Source organism: Wyeomyia smithii, chromosome 2 (genome assembly GCF_029784165.1).
Source record: "Wyeomyia smithii strain HCP4-BCI-WySm-NY-G18 chromosome 2, ASM2978416v1, whole genome shotgun sequence".
Lineage (NCBI taxonomy): Eukaryota > Metazoa > Arthropoda > Insecta > Diptera > Culicidae > Wyeomyia > Wyeomyia smithii.
In genome coordinates this window covers 46,051,934-46,079,743 of record NC_073695.1, presented here as the reverse complement: position 1 = coordinate 46,079,743, position 27,810 = coordinate 46,051,934, and the positions used below count along the sequence as shown (strand labels likewise).

Below are 27,810 nucleotides of genomic sequence, written 5' to 3'. Positions count from 1 at the left end.
ATTGATTCAGACTTCGAAAGATCGTTCGTTTATATGGGGATGGTTGTGAACGAATTTAAAATTCATGGTCTTTCAGGAATAAATTCAATATTCCCGAAATAAACGAACTTACACTAAAAATTATGCAAGGACGTTCGTAAAATTTTGCGCATGCTCTCGCACATCTCATCTTCCCGAAAAACGGAGCACATGTTATTTCACATTTTACGTGTTACACATGGTGTTATATTATATGCAACATGTTATAAATCACATGTGATATTTTGCACTACATTGCATCTGCTACCTATTACATGTCACACGTCACACGTGGTCAGGGGCGGACGCAAACTGATTCGAGCTATAGGAGAAAACTTAATTTGGCGCCCCCTTCGTTATTTTGTTTGCAGTCAGTTTTTTTACGCGGGGGAAACACTTCGAAATAAACCGTGTAAAATAACCGCGTTAATTCACAAATCCGCGTAAAGTTACCCACCAAGAAAGGTTTTAGAAAAAGAAACCGAGACGCTCTACGACCTGTATTTAAAATTGTCCTCTTTGGCGCTTATTTCTGATCTTTCGGAGGGCGGAGATTTTTTTTTATTAAGGCGTTTACTCAATAAATACTCAGAAGTTTTTGGTTCCAAACCCGCGTTAATTCGAAAACCCGTGAGTTTTTTTTATTAGCGCGGTATCGCGTAAGAACAACCGCGGTAAATCGAGAATCTGCGTAAAAAAACGAATTGTTTAAAAAAAACAGCGTTAATTCAAAAATCCCTTTTTATCGATGCAAAATGTCTTAAAAATGTCTGTTATCCCGAAAAAAATATTTTTGGCCAACAATCGACTTTCTGGGGCTTATTAGGCTACCGAGGTCTTATAATGGAATATTTTAAAATTGGCTACTGGTCATTTGCAAAAATCGTTCCAAACCAGATATAAATTATTTTAATGTACATTAGGTATCTACTTGTTTTTCATTAAGGTGGTTTGTAAGTAACCAAAATAAAAATGTAACCAATCGAAGAACAGCGTGCTAGAAAGTAATATTTTTTTGTCCAAAGTTTTCACATTTTTAAGCTTCGCTATACTGCCGCGCAAAGCATGTCAGTCCCATTTGCATTTTCAGCAAGCCGAGAAAAACTCGTTTTTATATGATTTCATACCATTATTGCATCTTATAAGATGGGATAATATGTTTGGATGTTTTCCCGAATTTTTTCAGAACAAAGTTGTTGAGTCCATCTATTGTTACGAGACTATGCATAGTTAGCTACCATTTCCGCGTATTAACTCAATTTTAGTGAAAATCCAAATCTACGCTCGGCTAGAGAGCTTAGTTTTATCAGCTGAAGCAGGGAGGTGTAAGGGATTCTGCCATGGGACTCTCGATTTTAATAGTTAGTCCAGTGTTGTACGGTGCCCAAACAGGCGCGGCATACTCCAAGATGCTGCGAACCAAAGAGCAGTAGAGTGTTTTCAGGGCGTAGATGTTTTCGAAATCCGAGGTGTTCCGTCGATTGAAACCAAGTATGGCGTATGCTTTAGACGAAACGGTGGTAATATGCTCGTCGAATCGTAGCTTACTGTCAATCGAGACTCCGAGATCTTTTATAGAGTCACATCGAATCAAATTTCTTTCGTTTATTCTGTACGTAAAATGTTGTGGCCCACAACTTGTGGGCTTCGAAGCCTACTAAACGAAATGATGTAATATTTGTCCGTGTTCACCTCCATGCCGTTCACAAGGCACCAATGCAATATGCTGTCTACATCATGCTGCAGGGCATTGCCGTCAGAAAAAGATGCAATAGTGCGAAAGATTTTAAGATCATCTGCATACAATAATTTTTCAGAGGCGTGGAGTCGCAGATGTCATTCACAAAGAGTACGAAGATAAGCGGTCCCAATATGCTACCTTGGGGTACTCCGGAAGGTATGGGAAAACAGTAAGAATGGCTTCCTAGGACATGAACGGAGGCTGTTCGACCCGTAAGATATGATAATAGCCAATTGGTTATCCATTCGGGCATGCCAAGTCGTTTCATTTTTTCTACAGCTAACATGTGCGGAACCTGGTCAAATGCTTTGGAAAAATCGATGTATATTACATCTCAATACGTTTCAAAACGTTTGTCACAAAGCACATGAGGTTTGAGACTGTTGATCGCTTTTTCACGAATCCGTGTTTATAGTCAGAGATTACGTGACGAACAGCTGAATATAACAAGAAATAACAAGAAATTTATTCCAGAGGAAAATAACTGCAATAATAGATACAATAATACATTATCTCTTAAAATTTTTTGTCAATTTAACAATCGTTCACAATATTGTGTATTTTAAGCCGGGGTGAAATTGTGCCATCCAATCTGTGACTTGTCAGCTATCGTTTTTAGGTCAGGAGACTAGTCTTTCTTGGTTAAACATTCGGGGAAACTTATTTTTGAAAGATTAGCCTTGTAATCGCCATGGGATCCAACCCGGCTTACGGTATTTGAATTCTTGATAGTTTTTCGATTAAAAAGATCACAGTTTTCATAGAAATCTCTTATTTTTTAAATTATATCTGTAAAATCCAACACCTTGTAGTGCTCAGTATTGTGCACTGATATATACGATTCTCGATCATAAAGTGACCGGCAAACTCACTTCAAACGAAATAGACAGGGCGTCTCCATCGTCTCTGTCGAAAAGAGGACGCATAGTTGTTTCCCATTTTGGGGCCGAATTTAAAATTTAAATTTGATTTCATGGCACATTCTTCTCAATTTACTAGCCTAATAGTTTTATGTTTCAACTTTCTCGGAACAGATTCCAAATTTTTATTGCCTCATTTGTTTGTACTTGATATGATGAACTAAAATAGCAATATTGAGGTATAGTCTTCGAATCTTACCCATTACCCTGATGAGATAAACATAAACCGGCTTTCGAGGAACAAAATGTACGAAATCCTCCGAAGAAGTAATCGGACTCTTTCGCTCTAACATGCCGCACAAATTTTCTATCGGCGAGCGAAATTCCATCACATTTCGTCAGCCTAGGTCTCTTGAAGAGCATTTCGGTTTCGAGTTTCTTTGCGTCGCCACTGAACTTTGTTGATTCCAGATGCTTACCTACCATCATTTTACTTTTTCATTGCGTAAACGCCTACAATTTCGGAATTGAACATCTAAAAGGTATTCCGATTACCTTCTCTTCAGAGGTTCATCCAAAATTCAATCTGCTTACAACGTTGGTGAAATGATGGTACATCGAACATTTATTTTTTATTGTTGGTTATTGCAAAGTTGTTTAAATCACCGATATCACTGAATACCAAAGTTTTACTGAAATTTGAAAACGATGTTAGGTTAGCGCGAAATCCCTCTGTTCCAGCAGTTTCTGCATAAATCCATACACCAATATTAATGCCCATCGAGTCCCAAATCCATTTCCCATTAATCCTTTCCTGGGGGTGTGCATAATAGGAAACCGTAAGCCCGTGTTTTCAAATTCAAGAGCACGAAAACTATTTCTGCTGATTACGGTGAAATATAAATCCCGATCCCTCCTCGCAGCAAACCGTACGAGTGGAGGTAAAGGGTAGGAGCCGAATGAGCAGCGAAATTGTAACTTTCCGCAGCAAACTGCACTAGCAGAGTGGTTTTGCAATAGTGCGGTTATGCGGGTCCGTTTTTCCGAGGGCTTATACACAAATAATTACGGATACAACTTTTCAGCAACCCACAATCACTTCGTTTGAATGTGGCCCGATGCGGTTGAAGCTGCCGTCTGTCGAAAATATTTGCTTATAACGAGACGACGAATGGTTTGAATGCCGCATTTATGTATTTATTTTAATGATGTTATAACTGCACCGAGAGAAAGCATTTATTTGAACCCGTCCGATTGCTTTCACTGTGATCGTACTGGAGAAATGAAAACTACAAGCTTTTCATCATTTGTGTCGATGGTTTTCGAAAGAACCATGTTTCTTAAAACCGGCAAATCTCAATTCTAAACGCTCTTGTTTCAGCAGCCACAGTGCAAATGGCTCGCAAAATAAAATGATACTAAAGGCCGAATTCGCTTTTGTGATTCTTCCAGACGTGAACGAGTGTTTGCTGCGGAACGGACACGGACCCTGCCAGGATACGTGCATCAACACTTGGAGCGGTTACCGGTGCAGCTGTGCCGGGTTACCGGGGACCCGACTGTCGCAGGATGGCCACAGCTGCGAGGATATTGACGAATGTACGGTCAACAACGGCGGCTGTTCGCACACCTGCCTAAACACGCTCGGGCGGGCATTCTGCGTGTGCCCCGAAGGGTACATGTTGGACGACGACTGGAAAACCTGCATCGACATTGATGAATGCTCGAATCAGAAATCGATTAAGCAGGAGTTTCGATGCCAGGGAAGCTGCATCAATACGGTCGGCTCGTACCGGTGTTTAGGCCAGGAGGATGAACTGGAAGTGAAGGTGGATGGTTTCGGATTGCCGGCTGGTGGACAGCTGCTGCTGTCCAAGCAATCGGACGAGCTGGCCGACGAAAGCGATGACACGCTGTGCCCTTCCGGGTATTATTTCAATACGACAATGGGCGACTGTCAAGGTAGGTTCAAGTGTAGTACAGCGTTCGCGGCACATGCGGTCTGCACTTTCGTTCAGATTAAGCGACATTTGTAGTCGAACTGGGCTTGGGCGAGATAATTTCTGCAAGCTGGAATGTTGCAAGAGTGGTGAGCGTTTTAACGAAACCACACTTGCAGCAGCGTCTGAAGAATGATGATTCAATTGAATCAAAAAGTGTAGCTCGGTTTTCAGTTTGTTTCATATATTCTTGGGAAAAATAACTTAGTTTTTTTTACGATTAGTAGATTAGATTTTGGATTTCATGGAAACTGAGGCGAATTACGCTTAATTTAAACGTTCTAGCAAAAATCACATCAGCAAAGTCTCAAAAATTTAACAGGACATAATCAGTGTCAAATTAACAGACTATCTTTCAAACATAGATTTTATTAAAATTCAAAGTAGGTAGAAATTATCCAAGCAGAACCAGAAGCACATGCTGCTGGGTAAAATTATGTTCTAAACTAAACTAACAACCCTTTTATTGTTCCTATACATTACAGATACGAACGAGTGTGACAACGACAACGCCGGTTGCCAGCATCATTGCATAAACGGTGACGGTAACTATTACTGCTCCTGTAAATACGGCTTCAAACTGGATCTCGATAAGCACAACTGCTTAGGTTAGTAGAGTAACTTTAAATATCAGAATACTGCTAGATCTCAAACTGCAAACCATACTGTTTACAAAAGATTGCTGCCGTCAAAGAGCCGCAGGGGGTGGAACAAGTGGAACAATTATATGTGCATTCATCACAATCTAATTACACTTTGATAACGTTCTGATTTATGCATTCAGTCGATGGAGAAAGCGAAGCAGAGAGGAAATTTATCGCACTGCTTTAGAATTAGAACACGGTAACCAAGTGTGGACATCAAGTTCTGCGTACGTTAAGCGAAACATTTTCTGTATGTGTGAGAATGTGTGCTGCTGTTTGTCATTCTGTCAGCTCATTCTTCACAGACATATATCTTTTGTACTGCTTTGAATATCTAAAGACAGAATTCTACGCCATTGCTATTCTATTCGAATCTCATTTGCAAGCCTTTTATATATGAGGGATTTCATGCCATGTCTCCGAGCCGCTAATAGCGCTCTCTAAAGTAGGCACTAGACAAAGTAAATATTTACTATTTCTATGCTATTATATTATAGCAAATATCAGTTCCTGTTTACTGTAATAGTAGCAGAGTCTCTTTGTTCATTTTTCGTGGCATGCTTATTATTATTTTATCCGCTTTTGTGTGTATTATGATTTTACCCTTCCTCTTTCACGCTTACTGCTTTACTATCCCGAGCCATGTTCCTTCTGCCAAATATCGCCACTTATAATTCCCTGGAGCAGTTTTGTTTTTTTTTTCACGACGTTTCTGCAGAGTGGTTGACTAAAATTCTCAGCTTACAACAAAAACAATGTGCACTGTCTCTAGTGGTGGTTTGGTGAAACTGTTAGAGCGAATCCGGAATATTTGCAGTGCGAACCAGGAACTAAATACTAATGTTTTATTATTAAAATAATTCACAATCAGATTTTTTTTACTAGAATAAGAAGTTTTAATACTGGTAAAATATCGATGGATCGATGTTTTAAAATAATTAGAAGTTGCGCATCAGGGGCGAAAATACAGTAGAGAAGCTTAAACAGAATTTTGATTTTGAATTTTGAGGGCTATTTGAAGTAGTTTTATTAAAAAAAACTCAAAGGCATGTATCGTTGAAAAATAGAAGCAGCTTTGAAAATAAGTTTAATTCAAAATCTCTGACTATTCAATGGTTTATCGATGATTAAGTTAATAGCACGAACCAGGATCAGTTTTTGCATAGTGCGAACCACGATCAATCACCCTAGAACTATCCACTGGTCTTTTCACCCAAGTAGAATGTTTCAAGCTTTAGCAGAAATAGAAGATCTATTTTTCCTATGTCTAGCCAACTTCGAAAATCGCTTACGGACTTAGCCTTCTGCCTCAAAGTAGCGAACAGCGAAGGACAACAACTGTCGCAGGAGAGTCATACCATTCTACTACGCACATCGATCTTGATCAACCATTTTCGATTTCGCTGAAACCTTACACAGTTGTTACTTTTTAATAAAGAAGTCATTTTATGATATAAGTTCTTCATGTAGACTCGCTAGTCGCGACTGCCTCTTCTAAAGGGCCTATTCAAAATGGCGACTGAAAGATAAAAAATTCTATATAAGAAAAACGACTTTTTCGATTGAAATGGTGTCTTCAGCAAAGTTGTAGGTAATAAAATTACGGTTCTAGAAAAAATATATACACTGCAAAAAAGTTTTTTTTCTGTGCCAAGTTTTTCAAATTGCCACAAAATATTGAATATCTCAAAAAAGTACCTTTTTCAAAATCTAATTTTGGATGACAATATGTACTACTATCTGTCAAACTTTGTTGATGATAAAATGAAAAACAAAAAAGTTATTAACGTTTGAATAATTTTTGAACTTTTTTTTTAACTGTTTTTCGTAGCTACATATAACAATGCTGAAAATTTATCACTGTTCTTATCTGTACTATCTCTCGAAAATCTATTATCTGTATGGTACAGAATCTGTACCGAAAAACCGAAAAAATTTCTACATTTCCTTGTCATCGTTTACCCACAGGTACAGGGCACACGAATGGTGTAGCAAACGTGGAATATACAGTCCTGGGGGTTGTATGAATTGTTGACGTAGGACTAAATGTATATATTATATGCTGCGCTAAACTGTTCAAAGGCAACACTACCGTTTATTTTTGATAGTCGCTATTGTAAAACTAACGATGCATGAATAAATGAAAATTTTCACTAGTAGTAGTTGCGAAAATTCTCATAACTCTTATCTTCAAGCATCTATAGTTCTGAAAAGAACCGATTCCATAATCTTCAGTTAGAAATCCGCTGTGCCCTCCAGTAGCTGTGCCCTCCAGTAGCTGTGTCAGCAAAATATTCTGCAGCGTACGATGGTAACTGTTGCTGCCGTATGCAGTGCCTGGAAGTTGACTCGTATGCAGCTCTCGTTTCTCAATGTCGCGTACCTTTAACAGCTGCACTGCACTCGCTATTGTGTAACAAACTAAACCGAAACTGAATTTTCTACACGCAGTCTTTTGTATCGCGTTCAGAGCAGTGATGCCACATTTTCGTCTCTATTTTGGAGCTCTAAAAATCCTGTCACCTTGGTAAAATTTCAAAAAATCTGTATGAAAATCTGCATATGTACTAAACATATCCTTCTCGAAAAAAAAAACGCATTATAGCTTGTTTAACATTTGTCCCGTGACTCATTCATGCACAACGTTATGTGTAGCATATGAGTATATTAAACCTCCGACACGCTGAACCGCATTTGAGTTAATTTTTGTTTTTCAACTATATCAAGTAAATTTATTTACGACCCCATGGAAACCAAAAAAACTGTATAAATCTCTCTTATCAACAGAAATTCTACACTTTGTCTCAAGAATAAACTGGTAACTTACAAACAAATATTTAGACGAGCAATTTTATATGCAATCCCCATCTGGACAAGTAGTTGTACAACCAGAAAGAAGATACTCCAAAGGATTCAGAACAAACTTCTGAAAATGATATTGAAGCGTCCTCGCTGGTTTAGCATGAATGAACTACACAGGCTTACTGATGTAGAAACATTAGAAAATATGTCAAACCAAATTATCATTAAGTTCCGACTAAAATCGTTGCAATTCTCAATTACAATGATTAGCTCACTTTATAGTCAGTAAGATAGGTGTAGGGTTAGATTGAGGTTTAGCTTTAAATTCTTTTTTTTTTTTGACAAGTAGGTTTACAATTTTCCTACAATTATATTCACTTAACTGCGGAAGCAATTACAATCTTTTAATGAAATAAAGTTTAAAATATATGTAATAGTGTTGATATGTCACCGTTTGTGGCAGAACACACAATAAAAATTCTGAATATTATAAATTCTGAATAAATATTAGTAAATAATTAATTTATCACAAAACACCCCCCCCCCCCCCCCTATTAAAAAAAAACTGTATAAATCTGTATTATTTCCAGATAATCTGTAATCTGTAGATGCAGATATATGTATGGAAAAAACGCAAAAATCTGTATAGATGCAGATTAATCTGTATATGTATCACTGGTTCAGAGTAGTTTTTTGCCATTAGGGCGTGGTCGCGCAGCTTGGAGAAAGACAAACAAACCAAAACACATTCGACACTACTGAGTGATTTTTATAAGCATCAAAAGAAAGTTTTTGCTTCTCCGATGCGAAAATCACTCTGGATCTTAGATTAACTAATTTCCGTTTCTAATATTTGACTGATAACGGTGTTCTAATGGGTACAAACAAACAATTAAACCGGAAAATCACTCAATTTAGCAGTGAAAATTCTTGAAATGAGGGTTATATCTTGTGATAAACTGTTCATAGGCAACACTACCGTTTATCTTTGGTGCGCCCTGGTCGTTATTGTAAAAATGATTATTGAGAAATGGATGAACATTTCACACTAGTAGTAGCTGTGAAAATTCTCATAACTTTTATCTTCAAGTATTTATAGTTCTGAAAAGAACCGATTCCATAATCTTCAGCTTGAAATGTGTGCTACAGAATGCTGACGATCGCACCACCACCGGTAGCATTGAATATTTTGTTGGCCGCGCATAAAATTTGCTCTCCGCTGTTCCCCTAAAAATATCATGCAGTGTACGAAGGTGCCTGTTGCTGCGGTATGCAAAATAAAACCGAACCGATTCCATAATCTTCACGTGTGCAGAACAGCAACAGAACGAACAGAAACTGAAGCTGAATTTTTTACACGCAGTCTTTTGTATCGCGTTCAGAGTAGATTTTTGTCATTGGGGAGTGGCCACGCAGCTTAGAGAAAGACAAACAAACCAGAACGCTTTGTTGAGTCAAAATATGTAGGCAGTGGAATTTATTTCGTCCATGTTATTGTTATCTGTGCTCGGGATTAAGTAGTTAAGCAACAATGTTGAACATCATATCAAATAATTGTTACACATTTTATCTATCCATCGACATATAAATTACTAAGATGCATTAAGTCGTTCGCTCGCTATAATCGTTTGAAATCTGACGAAACATTTGCCAGTTTCATTTTCAATTTCACAAAGTGTAATCTAGTATAGAAAACAAAGACGTAGTCCTACGTCAAAAGAGCAATACAACTGGTTCACTGATCTTCTGAATCTATATAAATAAATACCGATGAAAACATGACAACATTAGAATTCATTTGCCTTGAAGAATATGGGACTGAAGGCATCAGAATTCTACTCATACTCTGAAGGACTGTCTAACGGAGTAGGATTGCACTCAATTTATTCTAATTCATGTCTGTGTGTGATTATTTCAATTTCAATATGATTTTTTATATTATTAAATACGCCGCTAAGTTCTCGCTAGTTGTCATTAGATGGCGCCAGCAGTAAGTGCTGATCGATTTCGACTTATCAAAACATAAATTAAACAGTGGTTTTATTGTGGCTTCATATACTTTAAGCTAGAAATACTCAGAGAGAGAGAGAGAGAGAGAGAGAGAGAGAGAGAGAGAGAGAGAGAGATAAACGATGAAAAAAATGGCTAATTTGGCAACTGAGTTTCACATGCTGTAATGAAACCAGTTTGATCACCCGCCAATGAAGAAAACCCTTCCTTTTTTACCGCTGAGGCAATTGATTACAAGCAAAAATAAAACGACATTATGAACCCAGGTTCTTTGTTTTCGAAACATTTATAAAGCAGACGGATTTCATCCCAAATCGTCTCAAGGATTGGCAGCACCCTCTCCGAATTGGTTGAAACTTTTTGTGTGTGAAGACATCACCTAATTAAGCATCTCTGCATACTTACTTTTTCCAAAATTAGTATAGACTGTCTTCTGAAAAAGGGCGAAACTTTTTTTTTTGCCGATTTTTTATAAATCAATATAATTCAAAAACGGTAAATTCTATCAAAAAGTGTTCTATAAGTAACTTTTAGGAAATTGTCTGATTTTCATAAAAAGATATGGAGAAAATTATATATCAAGTCCTACACTGAAAAAATGCTATTTAAACACAAAACATCGATTTAAAAAAAAAGTTGTAATACAATGAACTTTAGGTACATGCATACACATAATATATTGAAATTAGGCATTGAGTTTTACTTGTTTTAAATTGTTTAAAACTAAAATAATCAAAACATAACAAGTATTTCATTTTATCAGGTTGTTTTACACTAAAAAAAATATACCTTGGTTATAGTTTGCATTTTCATTTATTTTAGAGAATAACTATTTTCCTTAAATATGCTCAAGTTGCGATGTATGAACGAAATGTGGCCAACAATGTTGTCTTTCACCAAAAAATTTTTTATCCAATTCGGAGATGACCATTTTTTTCAAATCGATGTTTTGTGTTTAAATTGCATTTTTTTTTCAGTGTAGGACTTGATATATAATTTTTTCCATATTATGAAAATTTAGACAATTTCCTAAAAGTTACTTTTTAGTTTGAAAGTAGTTTATTTGACACGGCACGATACATATTATGTTTAACTGAGCCAATTGCATGTTTTTTTTTAATTCTAAGTTAGCAGGGAAAAGAGGGAGGCCCATTTTTTATATCTCCTGGCCGACTAAGAGCTAGTGGGGATTTAAGGTGAGAGGAGGGGAGTTACAATTTTGATTTTAACTATATTGAGTTACAGGATTCATTTATTTGTACATGGCTAAGCAGTGATGTTCCATTTGAGCAGTTTAGGTCTGAGGTGTCTGCGTGAACATGAAGGAACCGAGTCTTCGTTTTAGTGTCTCCACCATGGTGTATCATTTTCATTCATTTTATGACGGGAATTGTAATCTAGCAAATAGATAAAAAGAAAATCTAATTTTAATGCCAGCATTTTTTATAAACCCGTATAGCTGTGTCATGTACTGGAGATCACCGCTTCCCAGAATGTCTCTAACGGGTACGTTCGGTTGTTTTCCTCGGGCCCGAAGGGAATCTATAAGCTCAGACCTAACACCACAGTATTCGGTACACGACCAAACAACATGCTCGATGTCGTGGTTGCCATCGCCACAAACGCAGTGATTACTGTCTACAAGCCCTATACGAAAGAGATGCGTGTTTAACGTGTAGTGATTGGACATAAGTCTGGACATCACGCGAATGAAGTCCCGACCTACATCCAACCCCTTGAACCATGCTTTCGTCGATACCTTAGGAAAAATGGAATGTAGCCACCGGCCCAGTTTATCTGAGTTCCATGATAATTGCCAACTGTTGAGTGTTTTCTGACGCAAAATGCTATAAAATTCATCATAAGCAATTGGTCTTACATAAATATCGCCATCAATAGCACCCACCTTAGCTAAAGCGTCAGCCTTTTCATTGCCCGGAATGGAACAATGAGGAGGGACCCACGCTAAGGTAACCCGGTAATTTTTATCTGTTAAAGCACTTAAAAACCGCCGTATTTTCTCCAGGAAATACGGGGTCTGCTTCACAGTCTTCATCGATCGCAGAGCCTCAATGGCACTGAGACTGTCTGTGAAGATGAAGTAGTGGTCTATGGGCAGGGTTTCGATGATCCCAAGAGAGTACTGAACAGCAAAAATCTTAGGGATCTCTTGGGGTCGCAATTGATCCGGGATACCAGAAATGTCTTGTTTCATGGTGGTGTCGAAGAATATAGCATTATTAGAAGTATCTAAAAGTGCGACATTGGAGGAATCGTATAAAGAAGGATTAATATCTTGAGCCATATAGTCAAAATATGAAGTCATAAATCTGGATTGAGATTGAAGGTCGACCAACCCCTCGAAATTTTCAATTACTAATGGGTTCATAACTGTCCATCGAATTAGCAACCGGTAAGAGAGATTCCAAAAACGATGTTTCAACGGAAGAATACCCGTTAACACTTCAAGACTCATCGTATGGGTCGACTGCATGCAACCCAAGGCAATACGCAAACAACGATATTGTATTCTCTCTAATTTATAATGTGTGTGTTCGCAGCGGAGCGAAAGCAGAAACAGCCGTACTCAAGAACTGACAATATCGTTGTTTGGTATAACCTTAGAAGGTCTCCTGGGTGAGCACCCCACCAAGTTCCGGTAATCGTACGAAGAAAATTAATCCTCTGTTGGCATTTTTGTGTCAGATACCTAATATGACAAGCCCAGGTGCATTTAGAGTCGAACCAGACCCCGAGATATTTAGCGACTTAAACCTGAGAGATCGTTTTACCCGTTAGTAGGAGCTGCAGATGAGCTGGGTTATGCTTCCTAGAAAAAACGACCAGCTCAGTTTTCTCCGGAGAGAATTCGATACCCAGCTTAAGAGCCCATTCAGACAAATTGTCTAAGGTATCTTGCAATGGTCCTTGCAGATCGCTAGCCTCGCTACCAGTAATGGATACAACGCTATCGTCTGCAAGTTGCCTTAGCGTGCATGAATTTGCAAGACATTCATCGATGTCATTGACGTAAAAATTATATAAGAGAGGAATTAAACATGAGCCCTGGGGGAGGCCCATGTAACTCATTCGGGAAGTTGTCGAATCGCCATGTGAGAAATACATATGTTTTTCTGACAACAAATTGAGCAAAAAGTTATTCAAATTTGGTTAAAGTCCCTGCGAATGAAGTTTCGCGCTTAAAACTTCTACAGAGACAGAGTCAAAAGCCCCCTTAATATCCATGAACGCAGAAGCCATTTGCTCTTTTCGAGCAAAGACTAGTTGAATTTCAGTAGAAAGCAACGCTAGGCAATCGTTCGTCCCTTTGCCCCGGCGAAAGCCAAATTGAGTATCTGAAAGTAACCCGTTTGTTTCGACCCATTTGTCTAACCGTAAGAGGATCATTTTCTCCATTAATTTACGGAGGAAAGAGAGCATCGCAATCGGCCTATATGAATTGTGATCAGAGGCAGGTTTTCCGGGTTTCCGAATAGCAATGACTTTTACCTCCCTCCAGTCATGCGGAACAATATTCAGCTCAAGAAACTTGTTGAACAAATTCAACAAGTGTCTTTTTGCAGAGTCGGGTAGATTCTTCAACAGGTTGAATTTTATTCTATCTAACCCTCGAGCCTTATTGTTGCACGACAGGAGAGCCATTGAAAATTCCAACATCGAAAATGGAGGCTATTCCGTAGTTACTAAAAACGCGTCCCGAAAGGTTTTCTGTTCCGGTACAGAGTCCGGACAGACCTTTTTGGCAAAATCGAGTATCCAGCGATCAGAATACTCCTCACTTTCATTCGAAACGTCACGGTTCCGCATGCGCCTGGCGGTATCCCAAAGAGTGCTCATCGCTGTTTCGTGCTGGAGGATTAGGTACACGTGTCGCTTCCCCAGTATTCAAAACTGTCATATTGAAGTCGTCGATCAAGTTACAGATTAAAGAAGATCGGTTGTCGTCGTACAGCGACCCCCATAGCGAACAGTGAGAGTTAAAATCTCCCAAAATCGAAAAAGGTGCGGGAAGCAATTCTGCTATATCAAGGAGTTGCTTCTGTTCAATCCGCGAGGATGAGGGAATATATAATGAAACAAGGCAAAGGTCTTTTCCATTCATATTCGTTTGAATGGCAACAACTTCAATATTCGAGATCGAGGAGGTCGATTCGGAAGAAAGAATAGCACTTTTTGATCCCTAAAAGTACCCCTCCACCGTGTGAGTCTCGATCTCGATGAATGATGTTGAAATCGTGGAAATTAAGTTGGTCATTTGAATTGAGAAAAGTTTCACAGAGCGCGAACGCATCACAATTGTATGTGTTTATCAAATGTGAAAATAAATCGAATTTGGGGATGATACTTCTGCAGTTCCACTGTAACACAGTGACAAAATTCCTAACCTCTTTCGACGTATTAGTCATCGAAAGATACGATAGCTGAAATGAGGGGCCAAGTTGCTGTGAGTTGCTTCAAATAGGTTTTCCCTGTAGGGAGAAGGGCAAGAAGAATATTTTGTAGGGGATCTGGTATGTTGAATGTTTTAAATATCCAGTCCACATTATCAGAGAATTTTATGAACCCTGTTTCTTTTATGTCTTCTGATCGAGAAATGGGTGCACGAGGGGTTTTTGGTGCCCCAGGAAGCGGTGGGTACTCCTGGTTTGATTTGAAATTAAAACATGGGGGCACTTGCTTCGGTTTTTCTTTACCGCTTCCTTTTTGTGTTGTCTTTTTGGTCATTCCGCTAGGGGTTATCTTGCGACCTTTGCGAGAAAGATTAGGAGAGTTGAGTATTCTCCTCTTCCTAGATCCCTCTGGCAAGGCATAAGAACACCCTTCGGCGGGATCGTCAGATGTACCCTCATCGGTTGGCAAAAAAGAAAAGATGTTTCCTGTCGAGGGTGGCTCAGCACTCTTCAGCATTTCTGCGAAAGAGCGCTTTGATCGTTCCTTAAGGGAACGCTTAATTTTTTTCTCGCGCTGTTTGTACGCGGGACACGCCGAAAGGTCATGCCGAGTTCCCTCGCAGTAAAGACACTTTTCAGTATCCTCACTGCAAGCGGTCTCAGCATGATTGCCTCCGCACTTGCTGCAGCGTGCCTTGTTGCAGCAGTAGGTGGCTGTATGACCTAACTGCTTGCAGTTTTGGCAATGCATGACCCGCGGTACGAACAGGCGTACAGGCAGACGAACCCTGTCCAAAGAGATGTAGTTCGGCAGTGCGGATCCGGCGAATGTTACACGGAAGGAATCAGAAGGGAAGTATTTCTTCTTCCCTTCTTCGATGGATACTGAATGCAATTGCTTGACATCCAGTATCTTTACATCTTGAATCAGGGGGTTCTTGAAGCAGCCAACCCCGTGACGCAAAATGTCATCGACCGTGAGGCTTCCTTCGGTAACCACACCGTCGATCTCCACGTCCTTGGCAGGGATGTACACGCGGTACTCTCTCGTGAAGAGCTCGTAGCTAGCAATTGCGTTTGCTTGCTTCAAGCTACTCACGACAACTCGCAGTTTGTTCGGTCTAACCTTTGTAATTTCGGTTACGTCCGAAAACTGTTTTGCCAGGTCCTCGCCTATTTGTATAATGTTAAGAGGCTTCTTTATGGGCCTAAAGAAAACTACGAATGGACCTTTCGAAGCATCTGGGTAAGCCCTCACCCGTGTTGCCGGTACCCTTGGTACGGAGCTAGGTAGCGGGGAAGGTAGAGGGGAATTGATGGGGGAGATCTCAATCTCTTCCCCATTTGTTTCCACATCCAGGAATAGTTGCACCTGCATGTCGTCCATTTTGCGGGAGCGTTACGCTCTACCGCACACAAACGATAAATATTCGAATGTGGGGGGGTGGGGGGATCAAGTAGTTGATATTAAATTTTAAAAACAATTTTTCAAACTACAATGGATCAAAATAACAAAAAGACAGTAATACTAACACTAATAACAATAGTAATAATAGTAATAATATTAATAATTATAACAATAATAATAATAATAACAATAATAATTATAATAATTATAATAATAACAATAATAATAATAATATTAATTATATAATTATATTATAAATATTAATAATAACGATAAAAATTCTAAAGTGAATACTTCACCGAACGTCTAAGTCACGACCTCACGGCTGATAGTTGGATTGATCGAGTGTCTCCGCAGAACAAACAATGACGATCCAGCTTCGTGTTGTGACACAGTGGCCGTATCTTACACTCGACCTTGTAGATGCCACTTGTAGTTGACTTCCACTCGCTCGATCGTATGATGGTCCGTGCTGCTAGTGGGGTAACAGCGGTGCGGGAGAATTATTCTTGCTGATATATCAGCTGCGTATCAGATCACTGGCGGGGTAGTCTGCCCCTACCAGTGTGCAGAAGATGTTTCTGCCGATAAAATGCAGGCTATTGTTATCGCGCAGCACAAGAACTGATCGACAAAAAAACACCCGTACGATAACTCGTGTATTGTTATTTTGCGAATCAAACGGAGATAAACAATTTGCGTCTAATCAAGACGAAAGCAAAACAACGAATGATAAAAGTTACTTATAGAACACATTTTTGTAGAATTTACCGTTTTTGAATTATATTGATTTACAAAAAATCGGCAAAAAAAGTTTCGCCCTTTTCAGAAGACAGTCTATACTAATTTTGGAAAAAGTAAGTATGTACAGATGCTTAATTAGGTGATGTCTTCACACACAAAAAGTTTCAACCAATTCGGAGAAGGTGCTGCCAACCGCGGGTTCAGCGGTATCTGTTGTTTCATTCGACTCGTATAACTGATGGTGACGGTAGAAGTCTCGGGGAATAATGAAGTGCATCACAAAAACCGTGAAGGTGTTAAATTTTATGTTTATGTTTAATTTTATATACTTTCATCATAATTGATCATTATTTTGTTGCCCATACAAAAGGTTTATGAACCACCAGTTAAGAATCACTAAGATGTGATAAAGCAATTTTGGAGCATAAATACGCGTGAAATTAAATATATCCTCTATTGTACCTGATTGCAATACCTTTCGAAGTGTTATTTCTTTGTTCGTTTGGCTCGAATTTTGACATATTCGTTTGGTTCACAACATTCTCTTCGCATATCTCTCCCTTTGAGTATTGCTACTCTTAGCTATATGAAAAATTAATTCTGTGCCAAATAATCATCATTTGCGATAAGTGTTACTTTTCTTATTTCATTCAAAGTAAGCGACGGTTGAAGTGCATCAAGAGTTGAAAAAAGTGCACGGAAATGTTGTTCTAACTGAAACAATGTGCCGCCATTGGCTCCGTCCTTATCTAAAGACGGTAATTTCGTTGTTAAAGACTTAAAAAAGGTCTCAGACCTTCGAAGACATCAACAGATACCGCTATTTTCGATATTGAGAGTTGCCCGCCAAGATTGTATGCTTTATAAATGTTCCGAAAACACAGAACTTGGGTCCATAATGTCGTTTTTTTGCTTGTAAACAATTGCCTCAGCGGTAAAAAAGGAAGGGTTTTCTTCATTGCATCGTGGCGGGTGATCAAACTGGTTTCATTACAGCAACTCAAACAAAGAAAAGTCATGAAGGCTACTCGGGCATGTCGTCGGTTCGACGGACTATACACGCTGCGAAGGTTATGCTGTGTTTTAAGTAGGACCAGGCAGGAGTTTTTTATTATGAGCTGTTGAAACCGAACGAAACTATCACTGGGAAACGTTTTGAATGTTTACAATGAATGCGATTGAGCCAAGCACTGAGCGAAAAACGGCCACAATACGCGCATAACAACGCTCGGTTTCATACAACCGAAGTAGTAAAACATAGGCATAAATACTCGAACGGAAAGTCCTACCCCCCTCGTCATTCGATTTAATGGCGCATGGTTTGGCTGATCAGGAATTTTTCTCATGTGAAGACATCCTAAAGTGTCTTGATTCGTGGATAGCCTCAAAAGACGAACACTTTTCTCGTAACGGTATTCGACCCCTTCCAGAAAGATGAGACAAGTTTGTAGCTAGCGATGGGCAATACATTAAATCAATTGTAGGTAACTTTTTTTTAATATAGTTAAATATTTATTCAAAAAAAAAAAAAAAAAAAAACAGCGAGAACTCAGTTACGCATCTAAAAGTATAACGTCACAAGCTCTTTTTCTCTCGCTCCCAATGTGACGTGGGGAACGAAATATTGACGAAAATAGGAATGAATCACTACATAATAGAACTCAAAAAAAAAACACAACTTACAAACGCTCAACTGAAACCTTGAGTTTGCGTGAAATTCCTCATATAACAGGCCACCGCGTGCTTCCCAAGTCTATATGGTTATAGCTCAAGAATAGTAACATTTGCATCAGCATTAAGAGCGTTCCGACCCGGTTGTAACATGAATTATTTCCTCTGTTTCCATCACCAACGTTCCCCGTCAGCGCTATCCCTCTTCTTGCTTCCTATTCAGAATAAAATTAGCCTTTCACCTGTCCATTTACAAAGTAACTATGAGGTATCATAAATCGGCTCCAACTGTCGATGGCATATCGCTGAGTTGCAATTTGTGATGAATGCAGCACTTCCGTAACTGTTGGAATCGCATTGCATCGAACGGCTACACTGCACCACTGCTGCGAGAGAAATGCAGTTTCATAATTACATTTGCGAGCTTAATTTCCACTGAAGCTTGCAATTATAATGATGGGAAATCATTTCCTCTCTCATTTACGAACGCAAACATCAGCGGCCCGAAGGCAAGGTGTGCATTGGTTTAAAAGTGCCAGTCGGTTGTATCCATTCTAAATTATTATCCCTCATTCAATGGTGTTGGTGCGACTTTTGATTACAATTCAGCTGATTTTTTTCTCAATATTATCCTGTGCCAGGGAATGCTGATGAGGATAAACTGGAAATACATATCGAAGCTCGAATGGTGCTCGTGTGAAAATTCGCATAACAGAATCGGCATTTATTGAATCATTTAAATATTTTCCTCACACTCAGTACACGCACGCACAGCTGGTGTTGGTGCCGATTACTGCGGAGACGAGCATCCTTGCGCGATGTCGGATGCTGGAAGCCACCGGAAATAAGTAGAATTCCGCCAGCGGTGTTTGCCGAAATCTGGCCGCCACCGCCCGTCGCTGGTGAGAGAAAATGCGAACTGCGACAGCCGGTGCGAACTCGAATTCGTCGAAAACGAGATTGAAGTTAGCGAGTAATGATCGAAAACGAGAAGAATTTTCATTAAAATTGCAAAGTGTTCTCCGAATAACGAGGAAATTATGACACGCCGTTGGCTTCTTTGTGGTTCTGCGACGCGAACTCCGTCGTTGATTGTTGAAGCTGTGATAGATAGCGTATTTCATCTTGATAACATATATTATTTCTGTGAAAAACACATTCACTCCACCGCTGTTTTTTTTACTTCCTGAAAATCGAGTCATGCTGAATTGCTCACAAACGAAGAAAGAATCTTTCCGCACGATTTGAGCTGCGGCAACATTTCAATCCTTTTTTCATCACTTGTCGGAGGGTAAGGCATAATCAAATTTCCAGATAAGATTACACCAAACATTTCACGTTGAAGTGCAACTTTTAATTCACCGGGCGTACCGAACTGAAACTCGGGACGCAGAGCAGCGGCGTTCGCACGTGCTCGACACTTGCCGTTCAGCCAAGCGAAACGACCCGCAAGGTTCCATCCGGTTGCGTGTTGCTCCACCGACGATGGGCTGAAACCCAAACAAACTGATTTTGTATTCTAGTCACTTTTATGTGGTTCACAAGTTCAACCCCTGCCCTTGGTTCTCGGTTGAACTCGTTTCTCACAACCGGCCTATTTTAACATACGCAAAAACACCGACAGAAACTAACTGACCACCAGAAGCATCATTCGTTCCTAAATAAATTAATTCCAACCCTTTTCAAGATGTTATCACTTTTATACCCTTTCGCCCAGTGCTCAACGATTCAGTAAAGCTAGCCGACGTCGCTTGCCCGCCGCTGTTTCCACCCCGCCACGGCTATCTGGAATGCAGCCGACCGATTGACGAGATCTCGGACGGCCCGAACGGGGGTCGGCTGAAGATCATCAACCGACCCGGAAGTCAGTGTATACTGAAATGCCCCACCGGCTACCGGCTGGAGGGAAAGTATTCGAAGATTTGCGGTACGACCGGCAAGTGGATTGGCGACGAGAGTGGAAGCTGTATACGTAAGTTGGATTCGTTCTTTTTCTTGAGTTTTTGTTTCACTGTTTCTACGTTATTATGTTTTTCTAAAGCTTTATCTAGGAGAGGAGTATGAGATTTATATTCGGTATTGAAGCATTAAAATGTCTGAATCAGATAACGAAGCTAGTGAATGGGGCAGTTAAAACAACGAATACAAGAACTCATTTACCCTGAGTAATATTAACCCATTTTCAATGGAAGAAGGCAACGTTCTCACCGTTCATTATATTGATTCAAATTAAAAAAAAATGGATCAAAAAGTAGCAAACCGATAAACTTTACACTGGCCCCGGCTTCGAAGATTTCCTCTTGAGGTAGTGATTAGATCTTATTCAATTATTGCCACTACTGGTTTTAAAATATTCAGTTTTTTGCTTACTATTGTCTTGAAAATTTCATAAATAATGATAAATATTAATAAAGTTAGCTACATTCACGGTGCCAGTATTTTTATAACAATTTTACTAGCAATACAAGCAATCATGTCGCACGCTGAAAAGCAACAGCATTATTTTCACGTGGTCACGTAGCATCAATCGAGCAATCGCTACATGTGTTGCTGTTTTCGGAAACACCAATCTTTGCTTTGCTGTTAAAAAAACAACAACTGGGAACAAGAAAGCAAAACATAATCAACATCTGCTGTCAGAAGGCAACAGTCAAGATTACATCGGATGACGTTCCTTTTTTTCTAAACTATTAGTAAAACTAGCACATAATTCAACCGGGTGTCACAACTTTGCACTACATTCGTGACCCCATCGAGAGTGACTGTCTGACCTGCCCGACCGTACATGTATGTGCCCTGAATGTATGTTATCTTTGCTGACTGGGGCGAGATACATCGCAGCAAGAATGGGGAAAAAAGTTTTAACACATACACGACTGGCACCCGTTGGGTCTGAAATATGAGCTTGGTCGCCTTCCTTTGGCGCGGTCGCCAAATAGTGCCACGTAAGGTAGGATTTTGTCGTAGTGCAATTTGTTCCTGGAACAAACTCATGCGTCCGGTTTAGTCCTAGATGTGGTGCCAGTAGGTTTCAGGCTATGACTATCCGTTACTACATTGAAGTTATAATTGGCCCTATTTCCGTTTGGCATCCCGGTCCAATTGTTCGTATACGATTCCTGAATCACTGTAAAAGTTTCTCCTTCTCAGCACAGTTTCCCACCATCATCCACCAATAGATTTGTAACGTTAAGGAGTTTCATAGTCTCTCAACTGGTTCAATTAGCTAGAAACAATAGTCACGTACAAATGGCACACATACACGGAAATGTGTTCTGTGGAAGCTTTCCCGAAGTAAAAGTTTTCGCTACAAACATACAATCGAGTTGCTCATTTTCCGGTGGAATTTACACAAACACCTAATTGCTGACCAGTGTTTTCGTCTATACACACTGACATATTTCCTGTTCCACCAACAGGATTTCCCCAACCGAGGTTGGCTTGTCCCACCAGTGTGAACGTCGAGCTACACCCGAACGATACGGATGTAACGTTGGTGAAACTGCGCCGTCCGAAGACCGATGTCAGCTGGGAACGCGACATTGTGGCCGAACCGTTCTGGGCCAAAAAGGACACCCTGCAGCTACCGCTCGGGTCAATCAACATCAGCTACACTGCCAAGCATCCGGTTTCCAAGCTAACCACCAGCTGCACATTTGCGGTCAATGTGATAGGTAAGAAGATTACAGAGTGATATGTATGGTATAGCTTTTCGCTCTCCTTGTTATAGCAGCACGATTGGTAGAAATCCGAGATAAGTTGGAGCTAGTTGGATAAGTTCCTAAGCTGTTTGACCGGCGAGAAACGGCTATTGTTTATTAACATATTAATTAGTTTTGCTAATTAATGCACAAAATTAGGAAAAATTCATAAAATTTTAAGCAAAACAGATTCGTACCTTCAGATCTATATTTAGCTTACTGAAGAAGCATTCAATCGAGCATAGTCGTGAGCACGGGAGGGAGATAGGTAGAAAAACAAATAATAAATATTTAAAAATAGGTGAAAACAATATTAATAATATACTGGTAAAAAGCTCTAACAATGGTTATCGCAGCATTTAGTCATATGCTTAGGTGAGTTTTTTATACACTGAACCTAAATCCTAACTTCGTTTTTTGGGTTATAGCACGTTAAGCGCCATAGTATATTTCTGTTGATTACTTCACTGTAATCTAAACATATAAAAATGCAGCTCTGTCTGTCTGTCTGTCTGTCTGTTTGTCTGTCTGTCTGTCTGTCTGTTCCATATAGGCTTGGAAACTACTGAACCGATCGGCGTGAAATTTTGTATATAGGGGTTTTGGGAGCCGAGAAAGGTGGCTAAAATAGTTCGAGACCCTTCCCTCTTCTGTAAGGGAGGGGTCCCACACAAATGAAACGCAAATTTCTGTCCAACTCAAGACCTAATCAAGGAAATCGAACCAAATATATACTCAAATAAATATTTTATAGAAGGTTGCCTTTTCGCGTAATAAATATAATTCGCTGTATTAGAATGAAAGGTATTCATCAATGGTCCAGAAACCAAATTCAGGGGCGAATTTGGGTCTAGAGCTCTATAGCAATATTTTAGGGTGACCAAAATTTTCGATGCTATCAAGTATCTAACTTTTTTATTTTTGTAGATATAAAACCTCGTTCTAGTATTTTATAGCTCCAATAATTTTAAGTAACTTTGTAAAAAAAAGATTTTCCGCTAAAACATTGCTATAGAGCTCTAGACCCAAATTTTCTCCTAAACTTGGTTTCGGGACCATTTTGAATGTTAAAGAGAATATTTTTTCTTCTAAGATAGAGTGCTGCAAAGAAAGAATCAAAGTAACAGACCCGTTCGATTTTGACAACACGCCAGAATTTTTTCTGTTGCCAAAATCGAACCATGCCAAAAATGAACGGTTCTTTTTTAATGACTTTTTTGGCTTTTTAAGTGGTCAAAGACTACCTTAACAGTAGAAATGGCCACCAATGAACTAGTTTTAGTTCCAAGTCATCTGATGAATTTGGGCTGACGACTTATATACTAGAGATGGTCGGGTATAGGAAATTTGTTACCCGTACCCGGTCCGTACCTGACTCATCGAGAATTTTCATACCCGTACCCGACCCGAACCCGGAGTCTGTTTTGTTTAATATACCCGTACCCGAAAAATAGTTGTTCCAATTACCCGTACCCGAAAGAAAAAAACGCCAAAATTGCCGGTATCGACCCGTACCCGACCCGTCCTGGATTTTGTTTTTTTTTTTTTTTTTTGTTTAATTAAATTGAATTGAATTAAACTTTATTTAATTTTATTTTTTTATTTTTTCAATATATCCGAGTACTTCGCACATTTTATGCACTGATTGTCATAGGTGGTTTCTAGAGATGATGGCCGGAGTTAGGTTAGAACCGAGTGTTCATTTGAACTGATATTATTGAGTCCGGAGTTATTGGTTCTCCTAGAATCCAGTTGACAATTTTTATTGCTCTGCAAAATATCTATCCAAAACTGTGTACGGAGCATTTGGGATTCATTTTTCGTGTGTCATTTACCTCATATTAAAATTGATCAGGGATTTCAATTATTTATTTTGAATGCATACGTATGTTTCATATAAATTGCTGAAAATTTTTATTTTGTTTTCGAGAGAATAATAAAAATTTAATAGATTTTTTTTGAAAGATTTATATGGCTTCATAATGAACCAGATCAAAACAACAAGAAGAATTGGGTAAATTAACTTCTAGTGGATCCCTTTATTTTATTAACCTTATGATGCAGACTGGCTGGACTAGATGTTTTCCGATGGAAGTTTTTTTGAAAATCACTCGAGTTTTCACATTAAATGAATTAATCTGGCGGGTGGGCCACTATAGAGAGGGGGTCCACTATATGTTATTTTACCCTACTAGAACAACACGGAGAATGGTGAAAAGTGCATGTCTGATAGAGTTTAAAATTAACGACAAGTTTTATGTGAACATCGCAGCAACCTGAAATCTATATATTATAATAAGGTCAAAGTAAATATTGTTTATAACTTGAGAAAAGTTTGATAATTCACTACTTCCGCAAAAAAACCTGTAATTTTTGGAGTGCAAACCAAGACTATGCTATCGCTGTCAAATCTCATTTGTTTGCTTCGTACCAAACATCTCAATTGTCTGCGGTTTTCATGGCAGATATGAAAAAAAAGTAGGAGGCTGTATCCAAGACACGACCGCATAACTGACGGAGAACTACGCACACTATTAACAAATGCATTGTTGTAGGTGTTTCATTAATGAGTCATAAAGTCTACTAATACTTGCTTTGTGCTGCCTCAACAGTGGGGTGATAAAGACACTGAAAACACGAGCTGCAAAAGCTGTTTCACATTCTGTAAATTAGACGGCTGCTACAGATTCAAATTGCTACTATCCAGCACAGATTGCTCGTTTGAGTTGTCAAAAAAATATTAACCTTCAAATATTTGTTTATTTGCCTTGAGAAAAGCATTTTGCTGCTCACCATTGGATTTGCTGATGGCAATCTTTATGCTGCCTCAGAAGTGGGACAATAACGGCAGTCTGACGATACACGCTGAAAAGCGAGAAGAACCGCGCTGCTCCTGAGATATGGTGACCAACCACCGGGCAAGTTATTTGTTCAGTTTTATTAATTTTTGTACACAGCGAATAAACACCGATGGTGCTCTCACACACGCAACTATTTTAACCCGTATCGTGTTGCGGTTTGTAACCATCAAGCGATTTCGTTTGCTCGCTGTTGCGTGTTGCATCGTGTTGCATCTGAGCAGCTGGGAGACGACGAAATTCTGTTCATGCTGATTGATTGAATCGACTTCAATTTATTCCTGTAAAGTCGAATTAATCACCTTTGTTATGGCGTTCAAACAGAACAGGGAAGTTTGTTTTTCAAAATTGGTAATGCTGATCGCAGCCTTTGTGCTGCCACAACAGTGGGGGAACTAACTAAATAGAGTAAAAATTAGACAACTACAACAGAATTCGATTGCTAGGATCCCGCACAGAATGTCTGCTTGTGTTGATGCCAGAAAATTATTAACCTTCAATTACTTGTTTATTTGCCTTGAAAAAGGCATTTTGCTGTTCCAAATCGATTGCTGATCGCAACCTTCCAAATCGATTCCAAATCCAAATCGGATATGCTGATGGGGGAATAACGGCACTCTGACCACACACGTTAAGAGGTAACGAACTGCTACAGAGACATGTGACCAACCGTTCAAGTAGTATGTTCAATCCGAATGCAAATTCGGATACCCAGCTACTAGCGCAACCCGCTGCAGCTGCTACTGCTGCCGCTACTTTCAGTCAATGTTGTGTAGACTGTCCATCCGGTTCGCCTTCCGCCTCAAAAATGTTGCTAGTTTTACCAGAAACACTTTTTTATAACCGAAGGGCACTTAGAAATAGGCCACGCCTTTCTGTTCAGTTGTCTAATTCGCTTAAATTCTTTAGACGAATTATTCCACAATTCGCATTCGATATTTGTTTCCAGCGAATAAACACCGATGGTGCTCTCATGCACGCCACGATTTTAACCCGTATCGTGTAGCGGTTTTTAACATCAAGCGATTTCGTTTGCTCTATGTTGCGAGTTGCATCATGTTGCAACTGAGCAGCTGGGAGACGACGAAATTCTATTGATGCTGTTTGATAGAATCGCCTTTATATCAGTTCTGCATAGTCAAAATAACTGCCTTTGTGAATGCTTTCTAACAGGGCAGTTTGTTATTCAAAATCGGTTATGCTGATCACAGCTTTTGTGCTGTCTCAAATGTGGGGGTATCAACTAAATAAGGTAAAATTAGACAACTACAACAATTTGATTGCTAGGATCCAGCAAAGGATGTTTGCTTGTGTTGATGCCAGAGAATTATCAACTTTCAATTACTTGTTTATTTGCCTTGAAAATGGCATTTTGCTGTTCAAAATCGGTTACTGATCGCCAACCTTTGTGCTGGTCTCACAGTGGGGGAATTAAGATACACGGACAATATGCAATGTGGAAGCTATTCCACATTTAGTAAATTAGACGGCCGCGACAGATTTAAATTGCTAGGATCCAGCACAGAACGCTTGTTTGCATCGTAAAAATTATTAACTTTCAATGACTTGTTTATTTGCCTTGAAAAAGGTATTTTGATTTCCAAAATTGGATTTCCTGATGGAAATCTTCATGTTGCCCCAACAGTGGGGGAATAATGGCAGTCTGGCGACACACACTGAGAAGAACCGCGCTGCTTCTGAGACGTGGTGACCAACCACAGGGCAAGTGTTTAATTTGAAGGCAGCCACAGGCGCGACCCGCTGCTATGGTCTGTTACTGCTGAGAGCCGATATCTGCTGCTACTGCTGTCAACGTTGTGGACGGTCCATCCAGTTCACCTTCCGACTAATGAATGTAGCTAGTTTTCCAGAAACACTTTTTTATAGCCGAAGGGTGCTACGTAATAGGCCACGCCTTTCTGTTCAGTTGTCTAATTCTCTAATATTCTTTAGACGAATTATTTCACAATTCGCATTCGATATTTGTTTCCAGCGAATAAACACCGATGGTGCTCTCACACACGCAACGGTTTTAACCCGTATTTTATTGCGGTTTGTAACATCAAGCGATTTCGTTTGCTCGCTGTTGCAACTTGGCAGTTGGGAGACGACGAAATTCTGTTAATGCTGATTGATTGAATCGACTTCATATTAGCTCTGCATAGTCGAACTGTCTTTGTGAATGCGGTCTAACAGGGCAGTTTGTTGCTTAAAATCGGTTATGCTGATCGCAGCCGCTGTGCTGCCCCAACAGTGGTGAGGATTAGGTAAATATTGTTATTTTTTTTACCGCGACAGAATTTGATTGCTAGAATCCAGCACAGCATGATTGTATTGCCAAAAATTATTAACCTTCAATTACTTGATTATAGGCCTTGAGAAAGGCATTTCGCTGTTCAAACTCTGTAAATGCAGTTTCCGCATTCGTTAATGAGACGGCCGCGACAGATTGTGTTTTCTTGGATTCAACACAGAATGTGCTGTTGCCAAGATAAAGCAAAACTTTATTGCGGGCAGAAGGCTTAAGCCCTTAACTGGCAAATCGAGACGTTTGGTGCTACCCCGCTGCTGCTGTGTACTGTGATTTGTGTACTGGCGCAACCCGCTACTGCAGCTAACTAGTTGTACTATTCTGTCGACCTGTTTAGGGAAAGGCAGCGAGTGACCAATCAGAGGACGTAATTTTCGTTTAAACAAGGGTCGACAATTATCAATAGTACAATAGTTTGCATAATCAATCAACAATTTTCTGCATTTGGGTGGATGCGTGTATAATCTTCCAAACAATTGCTGCAAAAATGAAGGAAATCGGTTAAAAACAAACCGATTTATAAGCATTTAAAAAGAGACATATTTCGTCCCCTGTTCGTTAATAGTTTTCCTATTTACATCCCTATTTATATCCCTATAGCCTACCACTAAAGAAAAACGTAGTTCTACG

General features: G+C 39.4%; 1 protein-coding gene across 2 annotated transcripts in view; it reads left to right on the top strand.

Annotated features, from left to right (window-relative positions):
• The window catches only part of LOC129722123 (uncharacterized), a 279,868-nt gene that overhangs the window by 238,443 nt on the left and 13,615 nt on the right, over window positions 1-27,810 (top strand). For both annotated transcript variants that reach the window (XM_055675370.1, XM_055675369.1), the window contains 4 exons: window positions 4,072-4,581; window positions 5,105-5,227; window positions 20,028-20,282; window positions 21,730-21,984. In XM_055675370.1, the coding sequence (XP_055531345.1) occupies window positions 4,072-4,581; window positions 5,105-5,227; window positions 20,028-20,282; window positions 21,730-21,984 (1,143 nt within the window). The remainder of the gene's footprint in view (window positions 1-4,071; window positions 4,582-5,104; window positions 5,228-20,027; window positions 20,283-21,729; window positions 21,985-27,810) is intronic.